Genomic DNA, 13,956 nt, shown 5'->3' with positions numbered 1-13,956 from the left:
ATATTCACATTCAGTCAAAGTTTTTCTCAAGGGAGCGGCACTCCTTCCAGAAACAAAAGATTTATGGCATCATGTGATATGAAGCTGATTTCATTTTCACATCGGTAGGCAGGCAATAAAGGAGCCTCGGCAGCTCTGTGCTGCCAATATGTTCCAACATGTCCTCATCACCACAGCTTTGTATTGCCTCTAATAAATTAGAATAAGAGGGAATGATAGATATGGAAGTTTGTTATCCAATCAAAACAAAGTAGAAAGTGTCTGCTTCACATTATGCCAGAGCAGGAAAGTAAACCAAGAAGTCAAAACATATTTTATGGCTTTAAACATTATAGACTAACATGCATCCTGAAAGCAGTTGATTGGTGCCACTCTCATCTCTGAAGCTATGGCAGCCAGTTCCACAGTTGCTTTGCAAAAAGACTGGAAACAGAGGAAAGCAGCAAGGTCATTTGTCCACCTTGGTTTTGAAATGGACAGATATGCAAAATCCTTTTGTTTTATGTAGAGGTTATAGTTCTGCAAGTGTATAATTGTGAAAAAAGTGGATGATGTATGTATTGTACGGTAACATTAAGGCCTGTGCAATGCAAAACAGCTCAACTGTCTGAAGTGTTAGGCTCAATTTTTTCTTAGCCTGTTCTGACCAGTGGCGGTGATGATCCAAATATCGGTAACTTCCGATACCAACAGAATTAATTGCACAGTGATTTAGTGTTCATTAAAGTGCGTTCAGATAATTAGCCTCAATGTCATAGTAGTCACAAATCAAAAAAAGAACAACATTAATTTAATGCATCAGTGTGGAAACAAAGTAAAAATCACCTTCAGTGGTGAACCGGTCACTCTGATCATTGTTAATCCTTGCTATCGACACAACACCATGTTTTGGCCTTTGTGAATATGAGTGAAGGCCTGGAACAGCCTCAGCATGACACCAATGCTTTACTCACAGGCAACGGAGGAAAGGAAGGTGCAGCCACACTGAGGACTATAGAGGCAAAAAATAACAGCTTAGTTTTATTCAGTGTGATTTAAAGGGTTTTTGTATTGAAATTCAATGTACAAAGAGACACTCTGTCATTGAACAACTGCTTTTTAAACTTCCCTCTTCTTACCCTTCCTCTGAGCTCCTCTTTGTGTTCATTATTCTGTCCTCACATTGTTCCCTCGCCCGTTATTTTTCTGACAAAGCGCCTTTCACGGGGCACGGCAGCGGCCCAACACACTCATTCACACGCATGCACACAAACACGGTAATCACACAGGTGCGGCCGTGCAGAATAAAACTGTCTTTCTCGATCATCTGTCGGCACAAACACGCACGCGCTCCTGTCGGGGCCTCTCTGGCGTTTCGGTGGGGAGGAGAGGGGTGACGTGTGAATTTGAACCCCAATGTCTCATTCCTCTTTGTGTCACCATGACTCCGGCCCATCCCCCTGTCTTTTCCTCCCTGTCCAGACGGGTTCGGGGAAGACGTACACCATGGGAACTGGCTTCGATGTCAACATCGGAGAGGACGAGCTGGGCATCATTCCTCGGGCCGTGAACCACCTGTTCAGAGGAATCGAGGAGCGCAGACAGGCCGCCACTGAGCAGGGCAGGCCTGTTCCTGAATTCAAGATCAATGCACAGTTCCTGGAGGTGCAGAAACACACACACTCACATCCACAAACAATGCAGAGCAACTCAGTTGGTAACATCGAACATCATCAGCAAGCTGATAAATAACACTGAAATAACTTAAAGTCAGTTTGTTAGACATAGCGAGAGCATGCAGACAGCAAGAGGTCAAAGGTCAGCATAGGGTGTATCAGTTCAGGTTGTTAAAGTGCGCAGATAACCCGACTGCCATTAAACTGTCATTAGCCTGTCTCCGAGGTCGCGCCCGGCTTTATTTTTAACTGCCAGCAAGTGGCTGCTAACAGCTGGTGAGGCAGCAGCTGAAGAGAAAAAATGGCGCTTCCGACAGTGACATAATAATTTACGCTCTGCACGACGTCGTCTAATCTGTCGGCTGTTTGTTAATTATTTATGACTTTCTTGTTTTTTAGCTTTACAACGAGGAGGTGCTCGATTTGTTCGACACGACTCGAGACCTCGAGGCCAGGAAGCAGAAATCCAACATCAAAATCCACGAGGACGCCAATGGAGGCATCTACACGGTGGGGGTCACCACCCGCACCGTCACCTCTGCAGCCGAGGTCAGTTTCGAAAACCTGGAAAAACGCTAAAAGCGGCTCAAATATACTACTGCTTTTTGGGGGGGATTTTGCGAGGGGGGTCACAATAAGTAGCTTTAACCCTTTACAGCCGATCGGAGCGGGCACGCTCCATTTTGCGTAACTATTTTTAAATCCCGGTAGCTCTGCAACCACGTAAGCTAGCGCAATAATTTTTTTTGCATATGAAACCGGAGGAGTTGTACTTACATCTTATGCCATCAGCTTGTCCTAGGTCACAGTTTCCTTCCACATATAGCTTTGCAAAAACTGCATAAAAATCACTTGCAGCAACAAAAACATGATATTCCAGAAACACGCTTCGCCGATCCGATCAGCTGTTTGTAACACTTCCTACGTCCATCAGCGCGAACTATCACATGACCGCATGACCTGCCCGAAACCGGAAGTGACGTCATTTTGCGGAAATGTAGTTTTTTTACGATCGGGGCCTTATGAGCCTATACTTGTGTTTTAAAAAGTTATGTTTGAGTTTATGACTTTCTGTGTCGTTTCTGGGATGCTTAGGACTCATATTGCACTGCTGGAAATAGTTTATTTTGATGCATATGCTGTTATTTTGCAAATTTGCAGTATAATATTTATTTTCGTTTTTCCTGCAGTGTATAAAAATTGGTGTATTTCAAAAATAAAACTATGAAGACACTCAAAATAAATTTCCTGTGGTGGGAAACTAGTTTGTGCAACTTTTTTGTATTTACAGTTTTGAGGGATGAGCCTCTTAAATTTCTCTAACTAGAAATATATGTTAAAAAAACAAAAACGATTTTCAATTTTTTTGTAGTTTATTGCACTTTTTTGCAATTTATGTAATTATTATGCACCTAATGCAGACATATTATTAAAGTTTGGGCTATAATGGTTGTATTGATGTATAGCAACTTGAAATGCTCCCAAAAATGGCTCCACAGCATGTAAAAATATAATATAAGCTCTGGCGGACTTGGTTCTATGGTAGGTCTTAAAGGGTTAATGGACCAAGATGATGAGCCTACGCAAACTGGAAGTTAATGATCTTTTTTGTAGAATATAGTTTTACATTTTGAGGGTGATGTCTTAAATTGTGATAAAAACCCACTCAGAAAGTGACTCATGTTCTGAAGATTTAGGCTAAACGACAGGACCAAAGCTTTCAAAATAACTCGGATGGCGGCAGCACAAATCCTGTTACAATGGTGGTAATCCTAATTTAATTCAGCGGTCCCCAACCTTTTTTGCGCCACGGACCAGTTTATGTCCAACAATATTTTCACAGACCGGCCTTTAAGTTGTCGCGGATAAATACAACAAAATAAAACCAGTACAGGTACCAAAAAAAAGATTTATTCATAACGCACGGGAAAAGACCCAGGGAAAGTGAGTTAATGATAAAAACTCTGAAGACTCACGGACCGGTACCGGTCTGTGGCCCGGGGGTTGGGGACCGCTGATTCAACTCATTTCGTTCATAACGCTGTAAAAATACACTTGTTACACTGTGCAAAAGTTTCTAGCCACCCTTCATTACTTGATAGTTCACCTACATTTAGTAGTTTTTTTTAATGGGATCTTTAGGAACAGCTCTTCAGGCCCTTCTATATGTGTATTTTTTTCCCCCTTTTCAGTTCAGTCCTTGAGCTGACCACTTTTAGAGGAATATTTTGGGGGTTTTTGTCAAGCCATTTAACACCAATCTACTAAGACTTTAAACATGAATCACAGCATGAAGGTCCTGAGTTCAATTCCACCATCAGGCTGGGGTCTTTCTGTGTGGAGTTTTCATGTTCTCCCCGTGTTTGCATGGGTGCAAACATGTTCCTCCAACAGTCCAGAGACATGCAGTTATGGGGGCATAGGTTAATTGGAAACACAAAACTGCCCATAGGTGTGAATGCGGGAGCGCATGTGAGTGCAAATGGTTGTCTGTCTCTGTGTGTTAGCCCTGCGACAGACTGGCGACCTGTCCAGGGTGTACCCCGCCTTCGCCCTAAGCCAGCTCGGATAGGCTCGAGTGACCCTGAAAAAGGATGAGCAGAAACAAATGGATGGATGGATGTATCTGTCAGATGGCTCGATAAACTCTAGAATCGTCTGGCAATTTTTTCATATTGTATCATACAGTGCTTAGTTACTAGCAGCCTATTTAGTTCTCACATGGAAAACACAGAGATAAGTCTAACAGGCATAAAGTAGAATTTTTACAGCAACAAGGTGATTCCCAAAGAGCTATTAGCCAAAAACATGTGCAGCATGTCCTTTAAAAAATTTGAGGAACCTGGACAAGTGGAGGATAAAACATGAACATTATCTGAATGCTGTCATCCTGTTAAGAAATAGAAAAAAAGCCAATAAAGACCTGACACAGGACCTGAAGATGCATCTGGCCTGAGTCTGATCCCAAACACTGCCAATGCAGTAACAGTGAAACACTACCAGTCATCTCCAGAGCCTGGGCCTCAACATTATTGAAGCAGCGTGGGATCATGCTGACAAAGAACTGAACAAAAGGCAGAAACATCCATAGAAGTAGATTTTTTTCCCCTCGCTAAATAGAAAAAGATGAGTGCTGCTCAAGAGTTTTGCACAGTAGTGTTTCCATTCAGTGAGTAGGATTTCTCTCCAGCAGAGACTCACATCTCCCAGTGAGGAAGTCATCATTAAGTTCTTGTAGTCTTTTTACCTTTCAGCTGCTAAAGTGTCTTAACTGAACTCTTCAACGATCACAGTGGTTAGGAACAGTCTCTATGTTTAGATTTCTGTGCAGCTCAGAAATGATATGAGAAAGCACACAATTTTTTGTCATCTGTTTCTTCCACCTCTCCTCTAACAGATGATTCAGTGTCTGAAGCTGGGCGCTCTGTCTCGCACCACCGCCAGCACCCAGATGAACGTCCAGAGTTCACGCTCCCATGCCATCTTCACCATCCACTTGTGCCAAGTGCGAGTCTGCTCCCCTGACAACAATGTAAGTATTGTTATGAAAGGCAACAGAGGACTGGTGTGTTTGCATCAGTCGCAGTTCTGTTTATTTACTTTCCTTTCCCTTTTCGTCCAGGATAACGCGACGGATAACCGTCTGGCTAACGACTCAGAGATCGATGAGTTTGAGACTCTGACGGCCAAGTTCCACTTTGTGGACCTGGCGGGTTCTGAGAGATTAAAGAGAACTGGAGCTACAGGAGACAGAGCGAAAGAGGGCATCTCCATCAACTGTGGGCTGGTGAGGAAGCTCTACGGAGAACTTTAAACAGTAAACACTGCGCTGCTGTCATTGGCCACTTAATTTAGTTTGAGCTGCATTTAATAGGACAGTGATGAAAAGCAAGTAAGAGACCATCATTTACCAGTGCGTGGTGCAGGAGAGACCCCTGATGGACAGAATAGGCATTACACTGTTGATTTCTTCCACCATAACCTTATTTATAGTGAATACTGATGGCAAGGTAACTAAGGCTGAATGCTTGTTCTCCTCTTCCGTGTCCTTCCTTAGCTCGCCCTGGGAAATGTCATCAGTGCTCTTGGAGACAGGAGTAAGCGCTCCACTCACGTGCCTTACAGAGACTCCAAACTGACCCGGCTGTTACAGGACTCACTAGGTGGCAACAGGTTTGTGGGGAAGAATCTGCTGTGATATCTCTTCAAATAAATATTAGATATGCATTTAAATGTCCATACTAGCCGTAAGAAATCAACGGGCTTGATCGTTATTCTTGCATCCTCCAGTCAAACTGTGATGATCGCCTGCATCAGCCCGTCAGACAGGGACTTCATGGAAACCTTGAACACACTAAAATACGCCAACCGGGCCCGGAACATCAAGAACAAGGTGATGGTGAACCAGGATAGGGCCAGCCAGCAGATCAGCGCCCTGAGGACAGAGATAGCACGACTGCAGATGGAGCTGATGGAGTACAAGACTGTAAGAGCGTGGCACAGGCGGGAATGCATTCACAAATACAGTCCATGTAGAGGACATGAGCAGAGCAATATTTGGCCCTTTTGTCGATTGTTTAGGGAAAGCGTATGGTGGGTGAGGACGGCATGGAGGGCATGAACGACCTGGTCCATGAAAACTCCATGTTGCAGACGGAGAATAACAACCTGAGAGTGAGAGTGAAGGCCATGCAGGAGACCATTGATGCCCAGAGAGCCCGACTCACTCAGATCCTCAGTGACCAGGCAAACCAGGCTCTCGCCAAAGCAGGTAGGACATTTTCAAAAAAGCTCATACAACATATGTCTTACACAGCCTCATGACACAGCTGGTTTTGCTGATACTGTATATGCTGTATCATATTTTTTATATAGTTCTAATCTTTGTAGAACTGGGATTTTAGTATTTAAAAAGTGGTTGGTTGGTTCACAGTGAGACGTCATCATAAGAACCAGTCCGTTTACTATGTATGGCCATATACACAGCAGGGCCTTGGGCTAAATGCTAATGTTAGCATGCTATAACGCTAGCATGTTGGCAGGTTTTTGTCCACCCTTGCAGTTTTACGTGAGTAAGCTAACACGTGCTAAGATAAGATGTCATCAGTTCTGAAGTGTTTCTTCATAAATCACTCACTGTCTATTCTGAGCTGAGCATCGTGCCTACTGCCATGTTGGTTTTCCACCGTAACCCTGTCCTAGCCTAACTGGATGATCTGATTGACAAACCCAGGACGTACAGTTGTAATATGTGAGTTTCAAAGTAACCAGTAGTCAGAGTAGAGCTGCTACCAGTTGAGGTGGTTCAGGCATCTGATTAGGACGTCTCCTGAGCGCTTGCTAGGTGAGGTGTTTTGGCCATATCCCACAGAGAAGAGACCCAGAAGGATTGGAAGAATCTCAGTGACAACCAGGAAGAGCTTGAGGAGGGGGCGGAGTGAAGGAGGGTGTCTCTGCTTAATCGGACCCAGACGATGATGCTTATTATGGATAATTAGGCTTATAGACTTCTTTTTTGGAACCCAAATCACTATCCCCTTACTGATATGTCGGTCTTTTATATACAGTTTATGTTTTAAACCAGTATGTCAGATAAAATAACCACTAAAGCATGTTTCTGAAATGATTTTAAGCTATTAGTTTTATAATTAACATAGTTTTATATCATTTAAAGTCCTAACTTCCTTTAATTGTAGGTGAAGGTAACGAAGAAATCGGCAACATGATTCAGAACTACATCAAAGAAATCGAGGAGCTCAGGTACGAAAGGAGACCAGATTTTAGCCTTAGCCAGATCACAGGAACGTGTCTGCAACAACAGTATAACTTCACATTAAAATGTGCTGCAAGTGTTTAGCAACAGTAACGTTTGTGTAATGTAACTCGTTCCTCAGAGCCAAACTTCTGGAGAGCGAGGCCGTGAGCGAGAACCTCAGGAAGAACCTGTCCCGGGCCTCCACTCGTTCCTCGCTGTACGGCGGCCCCGCCCTCCTCGCTCCAGGGAAGGAGGCCAGGGACGTCATCGAGATGGCCAAGAAAGACCTGGAGAAACTCAAGAAGAAGGAGAAAAAGAAGAAAAAGAGGTACATGTTCAAGTTGGCACACAGTTGTGAAGCTCTAGTCCGTTCCTGGAAGTGCGTAAGAATAACAGCCGCTTTGCCAGGAAGTAGAAATTGGAGAGCTGTTAATGTGCAGCCAGAGTGTCGCCTCTTGGCGTGTTGTAATTATCTGCTGATTCCCTACATTAGCAGTTTACACCCTGTTGTTTCTTTAATGGAATGTGTGCTGCATTCAGTCGCCACTTCTCCAACACGCTGGAGGCCATTGATCGCTTATCCCTTTGCTGCATGTGTCTTGTATATTTTTATTTCTATACATGCTTGGGATCTGCAAGTTACAAAGAACTGTTTATTTTCTTTAAATCAGGTTTTCTCACATGAAATCTGCCTTTCTTTACGTCTCCATAACCAAAATCCATCATTTGAGCTGCTGTTTTGGGGGTTTTTGTCACTCACCTCTTGCTGATCTCTCTCGCCCTCTCTCTCTGTCTCTCTCTTATAAACATCCTTCGTTTTCCCCCAAATTCTGTGGCCTGTCTGCTCTCTTTACCTCCGCCGTCCTCACCCTCCCCACCTCCATCCTTCTCACCGAAGACTGAGGCAGTACGAAGAGAATCACCATCATGAGCTTGAGGACGCCAGGTTTGCCGCCTCCCATCAACAAATGGGGTTCAAATACTCAATCTGAAACTGGCAATGGAATTTGTGCCCTTCCCTTGAAGTGATTTTAGCTGATTGTCGACCCAAGTCTTCCTTCTTTTCCAAATTCCCGAAGCGACTAACTTTTTCTGCACCTACAGGCGGTTCACGGTCCTGCAAAGGGAGCAGGGAATTTAACCAGCTCTTTCCTCGCCCTCTTTTTCCCTTTCACTGCACACTGCAGGGTGTTGATCAGATCACGTTTTGTGATACCAAAACCATTGAAAACATATGAAATTTGGAGCTGGAGTTGATAAATATCACACACTTTGCTGTAGCGTGTGGCATTTGGTCAGCAGATCTTTGCAGTGTGCGGCGGCTCCTAATGTAATGTGGATGGTAGTTACTGATCGTTTAATCTCTTCGTCTCTCCCACTGTGTCCTCCATGTTTGTGAAATCACAATGAAATCATTCATTAATCAAGCCTATAATCATTTGCATGTGTCATTCATCTGTATTTGTTGTGATTTAACTTCCTGTTAGTCCGAATTTGACTCATGGGACTGTAGCATTTCCTTCTTAGACAGAGAGCTAACACTCTTTCCCTCCTTTAGTGTTGTCAAAGAGGAGCTGCCGGACAACGATCAGGAAAGAGGAAACGAGGAGGCAGAGGTGGTAGGTTGCTGGATTAAATAACTTAAACTGTAAATATAATATGTAAATGTCACATATTACTCAGCGTTTGTTACCATTTTACCAGGAGGGCAGCGACCATGAAGAGGGCGAGGATGCTGATGGAGAAGAAGAGGACTTTGAGATGGCAGGAGATGAGACATCCGAGGAGTCTGACTCTGAAGAACTGGATGAGAAAGGTACAGCTATCCAGATGGAAGGAAGTATCAAAATAAGAGCTCATCTTTGTTTCCCCAGACAAAACTGTGCACAGATTGTAAAGAAACCGCACTCTGAACTTCATGTTTCTTTTTGGGGGTGTGCAGAAAACGTTCAAGCCGACCTGGCCAACATCACCTGTGAGATCGCCATCAAGCAGAAGCTGATCGATGAGTTGGAGAACAGCCAGCGGCGTCTGCACACTCTCAAACAGCAGTATGAACAGAAGCTGATGATGCTGCAGAACAAGATCAGAGACACGCAGCTGGAGAGGGACAAAGTGCTGCACAACATGGGTAAGATGGAGAAATTAGGATCTGCCTGTTCAAAGAGGATTAAAGAGCAAAGGAAATGAAACCTACTCCATCCACAGGTTCAGTGGAGTCCGGTACGGAGGAAAAGGCCAAACGGATCAAAGCTGAGTACGAGAGGAAGCTGACCTCCATGAACAAAGAGCTGCAGAAGCTCCAGTCTGCCCAAAAGGAGCACGCACGCCTGCTGAAGAACCAGTCGCAGTACGAGAAGCAGCTCAAGAAACTCCAGCTGGATGTGACCGAGATGAAGAAAACCAAAGTAAAGCTCCTTCTTTTCATTTTGGGATAAGCAGCACTTTTCACACTTGTCTTGTAGCTGCGCTGCTACACTTGCTGTGTTATGCTTGTCCACCAGGTGGCACTGATGCGCCAGATGAAGGAGCAGCAGGAGAGGAACAGGGCCACAGAGTGCAGGAGGAACAGAGAGATAGCCTCGCTGAAAAAAGACCAGCGCAGAGCTGAGGTAAGAGGCACAGAAACACTCATGTCTTATAAAGTTGCTTTTGGATCATAAAGACAAAACTAAAATCAATCTTGTCTCACAGCACCAGGTGAGGCAGCTCGAGGCCCAGAAGAGACAGCAGGAGCTGATCCTCCGTCGGAAGAATGAAGAGGTAAAACGCAGTTGAGGGAGGCAATGATGACTATGTTACATGTGGCTTTGTTATACCTGTTCTCTGTGTCAGGTGACCGCTCTTAGGCGCCAGGTGAGGCCCGTGTCCGGAAAAGTGAGCAGGAAAGTGAGCCTACCTGAACCTCCTCAGGAACCCTCTCATAGAGCAGTCCCAGGACGGCTGCAGTCCTCTAGTGCAAGCTCTTCCAACGGAGCCAGGTAAACCGCGTTAGCGCATTTACAGCGTGAGTGTGCATGTCAGCTGAGTGAGACGTCTGAAAGAATGCCTTCTTCTTTAGGAGTTCCCCAGTGCGGATGGGAAGTATCTACCTCAACAGATCAGCCAGGGCCAAGTGGCAGTCACTGGAGAGACGCATCAATGACATCATCATGCAGAGGATGACCATCTCTAACATGGAGACAGATATGAACCGACTACTGAAGGTAATGTTTTACGGTGGTCGTGAGCCCACATCAGCTGGTCGATACACTATTACAGTTTTTTTTCAATGCTCAGCAAATGCAAAATGGTAAAAATCGCAATAACATGAAGTATTGAGAAGTATTGTGATAATATCCAGTTTGCTGAACTCACATAGGCCCCACTACTTAAGCTGCTTTAGCCTGCACACAGTTGTTGCCCATCTGCAAGCTGCTTTGCAACCCACTTCCACCCCAGCTGTCATGCTGTTTCTGTTGTCACTGATGAATACTACAGGAGTTTTACTGCTACTCTCCTACTTTAGAGCCCAATTACTGCAGAGAGAGAGATGTTTGTGTGTAGTTGCACCAACTAAAATGCTTTTAAAATGCTTCTTTGTCCTCCTTTCCTTCTAACCTCTGTTCTCGCCTTTTCTCCAGCAACGTGAGGAGCTGACTAGACGACGTGAGCGAGTGTCTAGGAAAAGAGAAAAAACGGCAGTAGACGGCGCGGACGCCGACCGCTCCCTGGCATCTCTGAACGAGGAGCTGGAGTCCCTGAGCGCCAACATCGACTACATCAACGACAGCATCGCCGACTGCCAGGCCAACATCATGCAGATGGAGGAGGCTAAGGTGAGAGAACAGCAGCAATCGGCCGCGCGTGATCCCAGTGTTTATTCGAGTCTGTTTGTAATGCTTCATAAAAGAAGGGCAGTATGATGTTCGCACACTTGCACGCAGCTCATAATGATGCAAACACTATCATCGCTGCCTCATTAGCGAGAATGGGCTTGCATGGGGCTGTCACCCTTGGGCAATCAATTTGGGAAATAATTGCAGTTCTGCACCGCTGACAGTCCCAGAGCATTTTGGGCCCCACTTTGACAAACAAGCATCAGGCGCCTATTTGTCAAAACAACAATGACTCAATAAAACAACAACCCACCGGCAGCACAGCCCATTAATGCAGCCAAAGCAGCCTAATGGTGGCAGCTGATCAGCCGTGTATACATGTAACTTTTTGTTTGCACGTATAACGTTTACACTCTGAGTTTTGTACCTCACATTCATGCCATCAGCCACTCACGATGCTCTTTAAGCTGCTGCACAAATTGTTGGGTTTAAAGTGTGCAATTTAGGAATTAGAGAGCCGCGGATCCTGAAAACCTCTGATTTGCTGCCGCTTGGGTTAAACTGTGCAATTATTTATCAATAGTAAGCCTGGGGTCACTAATGAGATAGCACTGAGAGCGGTGGTATGTAATGCTGTGTTGGCTGAAATGTGCGTTGCTGGAAATCTCTGCAGGCTTAGAATTGGGTTGCTAACTGATGGTTAGTGTCAGACTAGTGATTCATTAAATTGCATCCCAGCCGTGGGTGAAAGTTTTATAGCAGCTAACAATGTTTGCTCTCATAATCCAGGCAGTTTGAGATGTTTTTCTGTTTTAATTGTCCTGTTAAAAAAGAAGTACAACTCTAATCAAATGCACTTCAATGCACCTCTATAAAAGCAGATGTTTTGGCAATTTGGAGGTCTGGGAATGTCCGCTGTGTTTTAACACAGTGCCCCCCCAATATTGCCAGGAGTAGACGTTCCAGAAAATTATCCCCAAATTCAGACTATGCAATCCTCAATAAAGACCTACACCAGAGAGTTGCTGCAGATTTTGCATCTGAACAAACTGCAAGACTTCCGGAACAGTGTCCTTTAGACGCAGACGAGACCAAAGTGGAGATGTTTCGCTGTAAAGCACAGCTTCACATTTGGAGAAAACCAGACCAAGCACTTTTGGTGGCAGAGTAATGATTTGGGCTTGATTTGCAGCTCAGGACCCGGGCACCTTGTGGCCATTGAGTCGACCATGAACTCCTCTGTATACCAAAGTGCTCTAGAGTCAGAAGTGAGGCCAACTGGGTCATAGAACGGGATGATGATCCCAAGCACATCAGGAAATCTCTCACAGAATTGCTGTTTATAAAACTTGTTTGTGTTAGCAGTGCTGATAGCTGGTGTTAGCTATGGAAGAAGGTTGCTGTCCTCATTTTAAATCAAATCACACTGTGTGGAAATAAGTTGTCAAGTTTCTCGCAGCAATGTTTTATGAAATGTGTCATCGCTGTGGGCTGCAGGAGGAAGGAGACACCGTGGATGCTGCTGCTGTCATCAGTTCCTGTAACCTATCTGAGTCCCGCTTCCTACTTGACCATTTCATGACTATGGCCATTAATAAGGTACCAACAGATGACTCACACCAGACATGTCAAATAAATATTACAAAATATCACAATGTTTATTTTTTATGATACCAACCTTTCTCTAAGTAGAAGTGCTTTATGAATTTAATTGCATAGCGATTATTTGCAGTCGTCGTGGTAACTCGTTTGCAGCTTGCCTGTTTATCCCGAGCCCGTTTTCTTCGTAACCATGGCTCCTTTATGAGATTGAATCTAATGAGACCTTTAATGGAACAACATGATTGAATTAAGTCTCCATTAGATTAGATAAGATTAGATTTGGCGAAACCTAATTGGTCCAGTGAGGAAATGCAGTCAGCCCAGCGGCAAAAGGAGGAAGACTGAGAGCACAAACGAAGAAGCGGAAGTAATTACTACTTCACACTAAACTGAAAGAGGCCGAGCCTTTATTATGTTTGTTTCCTGCGCTGAACAGATGCGGAGGTCGACCTCCGTTATACGAATACAAACAATTAAAAAGAGCTCTGTGATAATCTCTCTGCTGTGCCGGGACTCAGGGTCTGCAGGCGGCTCAAAAGGACTCCCAGCTGAAGGTGATGGAGGGCAGGCTGAAGCAGACGGAGATCAACAGCGCCACGCAGAACCAGTTGCTCTTCCACATGCTCAAGGAGAAAGCTGAGATCAACCCGGAGCTGGACGCCTTGCTGGGCAGCGCTTTGCAAGGTAGCGGGCGCCGACAGATCGACTCGGGTCCGAGCCCGTCGGGCGCAATCACCTTTTTCAGTCATCTTTTTAACCGTGTGTGGCTACTTTTTTACTTTACCGGCTTCCTCAGCTTGTCCAAAAGAGATGTGAAGAATTTGTCACTATGACACATCAAATTGTCACTGAAGCCAGTAAAATAACGAGTAGCCTTTTTCCTCATCTTTGGGTTTTGATTTTTGATTTCTGTTTGTTTCTTTCTGTGGTGTTGCTGTGAGCTCAGAGTTAGGTTACCTGTCTCCAGGTGAGTGACAAAAATACACAGCAGTACGTTAGTGCGTGAGAGAGCAAAGCACGTGCACACTACACGATTTCCATTAAATGTTGCTCCCAAACTGTGAACTGTTTTCAGTCTGATTTTTTTTTTGTGCAATTAGTTTCCAAATTAGAAAGAAAAAAATCT

General features: G+C 44.6%; 1 protein-coding gene across 4 annotated transcripts in view; it reads left to right on the top strand.

Annotated features, from left to right (window-relative positions):
* LOC147310539 (kinesin-like protein KIF21A) overlaps positions 1-13,956 on the top strand; it is a 45,087-nt gene that overhangs the window by 22,565 nt on the left and 8,566 nt on the right. Inside the window, exons 3-24 of one of the 4 annotated variants that reach the window (XM_086268071.1) lie at positions 1,462-1,644; positions 2,055-2,204; positions 5,053-5,187; positions 5,278-5,442; positions 5,713-5,828; positions 5,946-6,141; positions 6,237-6,426; positions 7,352-7,415; positions 7,550-7,738; positions 8,309-8,356; positions 8,969-9,029; positions 9,115-9,226; positions 9,353-9,541; positions 9,619-9,818; positions 9,915-10,022; positions 10,105-10,173; positions 10,246-10,391; positions 10,472-10,616; positions 11,034-11,228; positions 12,726-12,827; positions 13,349-13,514; positions 13,777-13,797. In XM_086268071.1, coding sequence (XP_086124197.1) covers positions 1,462-1,644; positions 2,055-2,204; positions 5,053-5,187; positions 5,278-5,442; positions 5,713-5,828; positions 5,946-6,141; positions 6,237-6,426; positions 7,352-7,415; positions 7,550-7,738; positions 8,309-8,356; positions 8,969-9,029; positions 9,115-9,226; positions 9,353-9,541; positions 9,619-9,818; positions 9,915-10,022; positions 10,105-10,173; positions 10,246-10,391; positions 10,472-10,616; positions 11,034-11,228; positions 12,726-12,827; positions 13,349-13,514; positions 13,777-13,797 — 2,950 coding nt within the window. Of the gene's footprint in view, positions 1-1,461; positions 1,645-2,054; positions 2,205-5,052; positions 5,443-5,712; positions 5,829-5,945; positions 6,142-6,236; positions 6,427-7,351; positions 7,416-7,549; positions 7,739-8,308; positions 8,357-8,968; positions 9,030-9,114; positions 9,227-9,352; positions 9,542-9,618; positions 9,819-9,914; positions 10,023-10,104; positions 10,174-10,245; positions 10,392-10,471; positions 10,617-11,033; positions 11,229-12,725; positions 12,828-13,348; positions 13,515-13,776; positions 13,798-13,956 lie in introns of all 4 variants that reach the window. The other 3 variants (XM_086268070.1, XM_086268072.1, XM_086268073.1) reach the window with 3 other exon arrangements.

Source organism: Aulonocara sp. 'chitande type north' Nkhata Bay, linkage group LG17 (genome assembly GCF_057382095.1).
Source record: "Aulonocara sp. 'chitande type north' Nkhata Bay isolate Kocher_YH1m ecotype deep benthic linkage group LG17, A_spYH_male_GT1.1, whole genome shotgun sequence".
NCBI lineage: Eukaryota > Metazoa > Chordata > Actinopteri > Cichliformes > Cichlidae > Aulonocara > Aulonocara sp. 'chitande type north' Nkhata Bay.
Note: the sequence above shows the minus strand (reverse complement) of the source record. Positions and strands in the feature narration are given on the sequence as shown.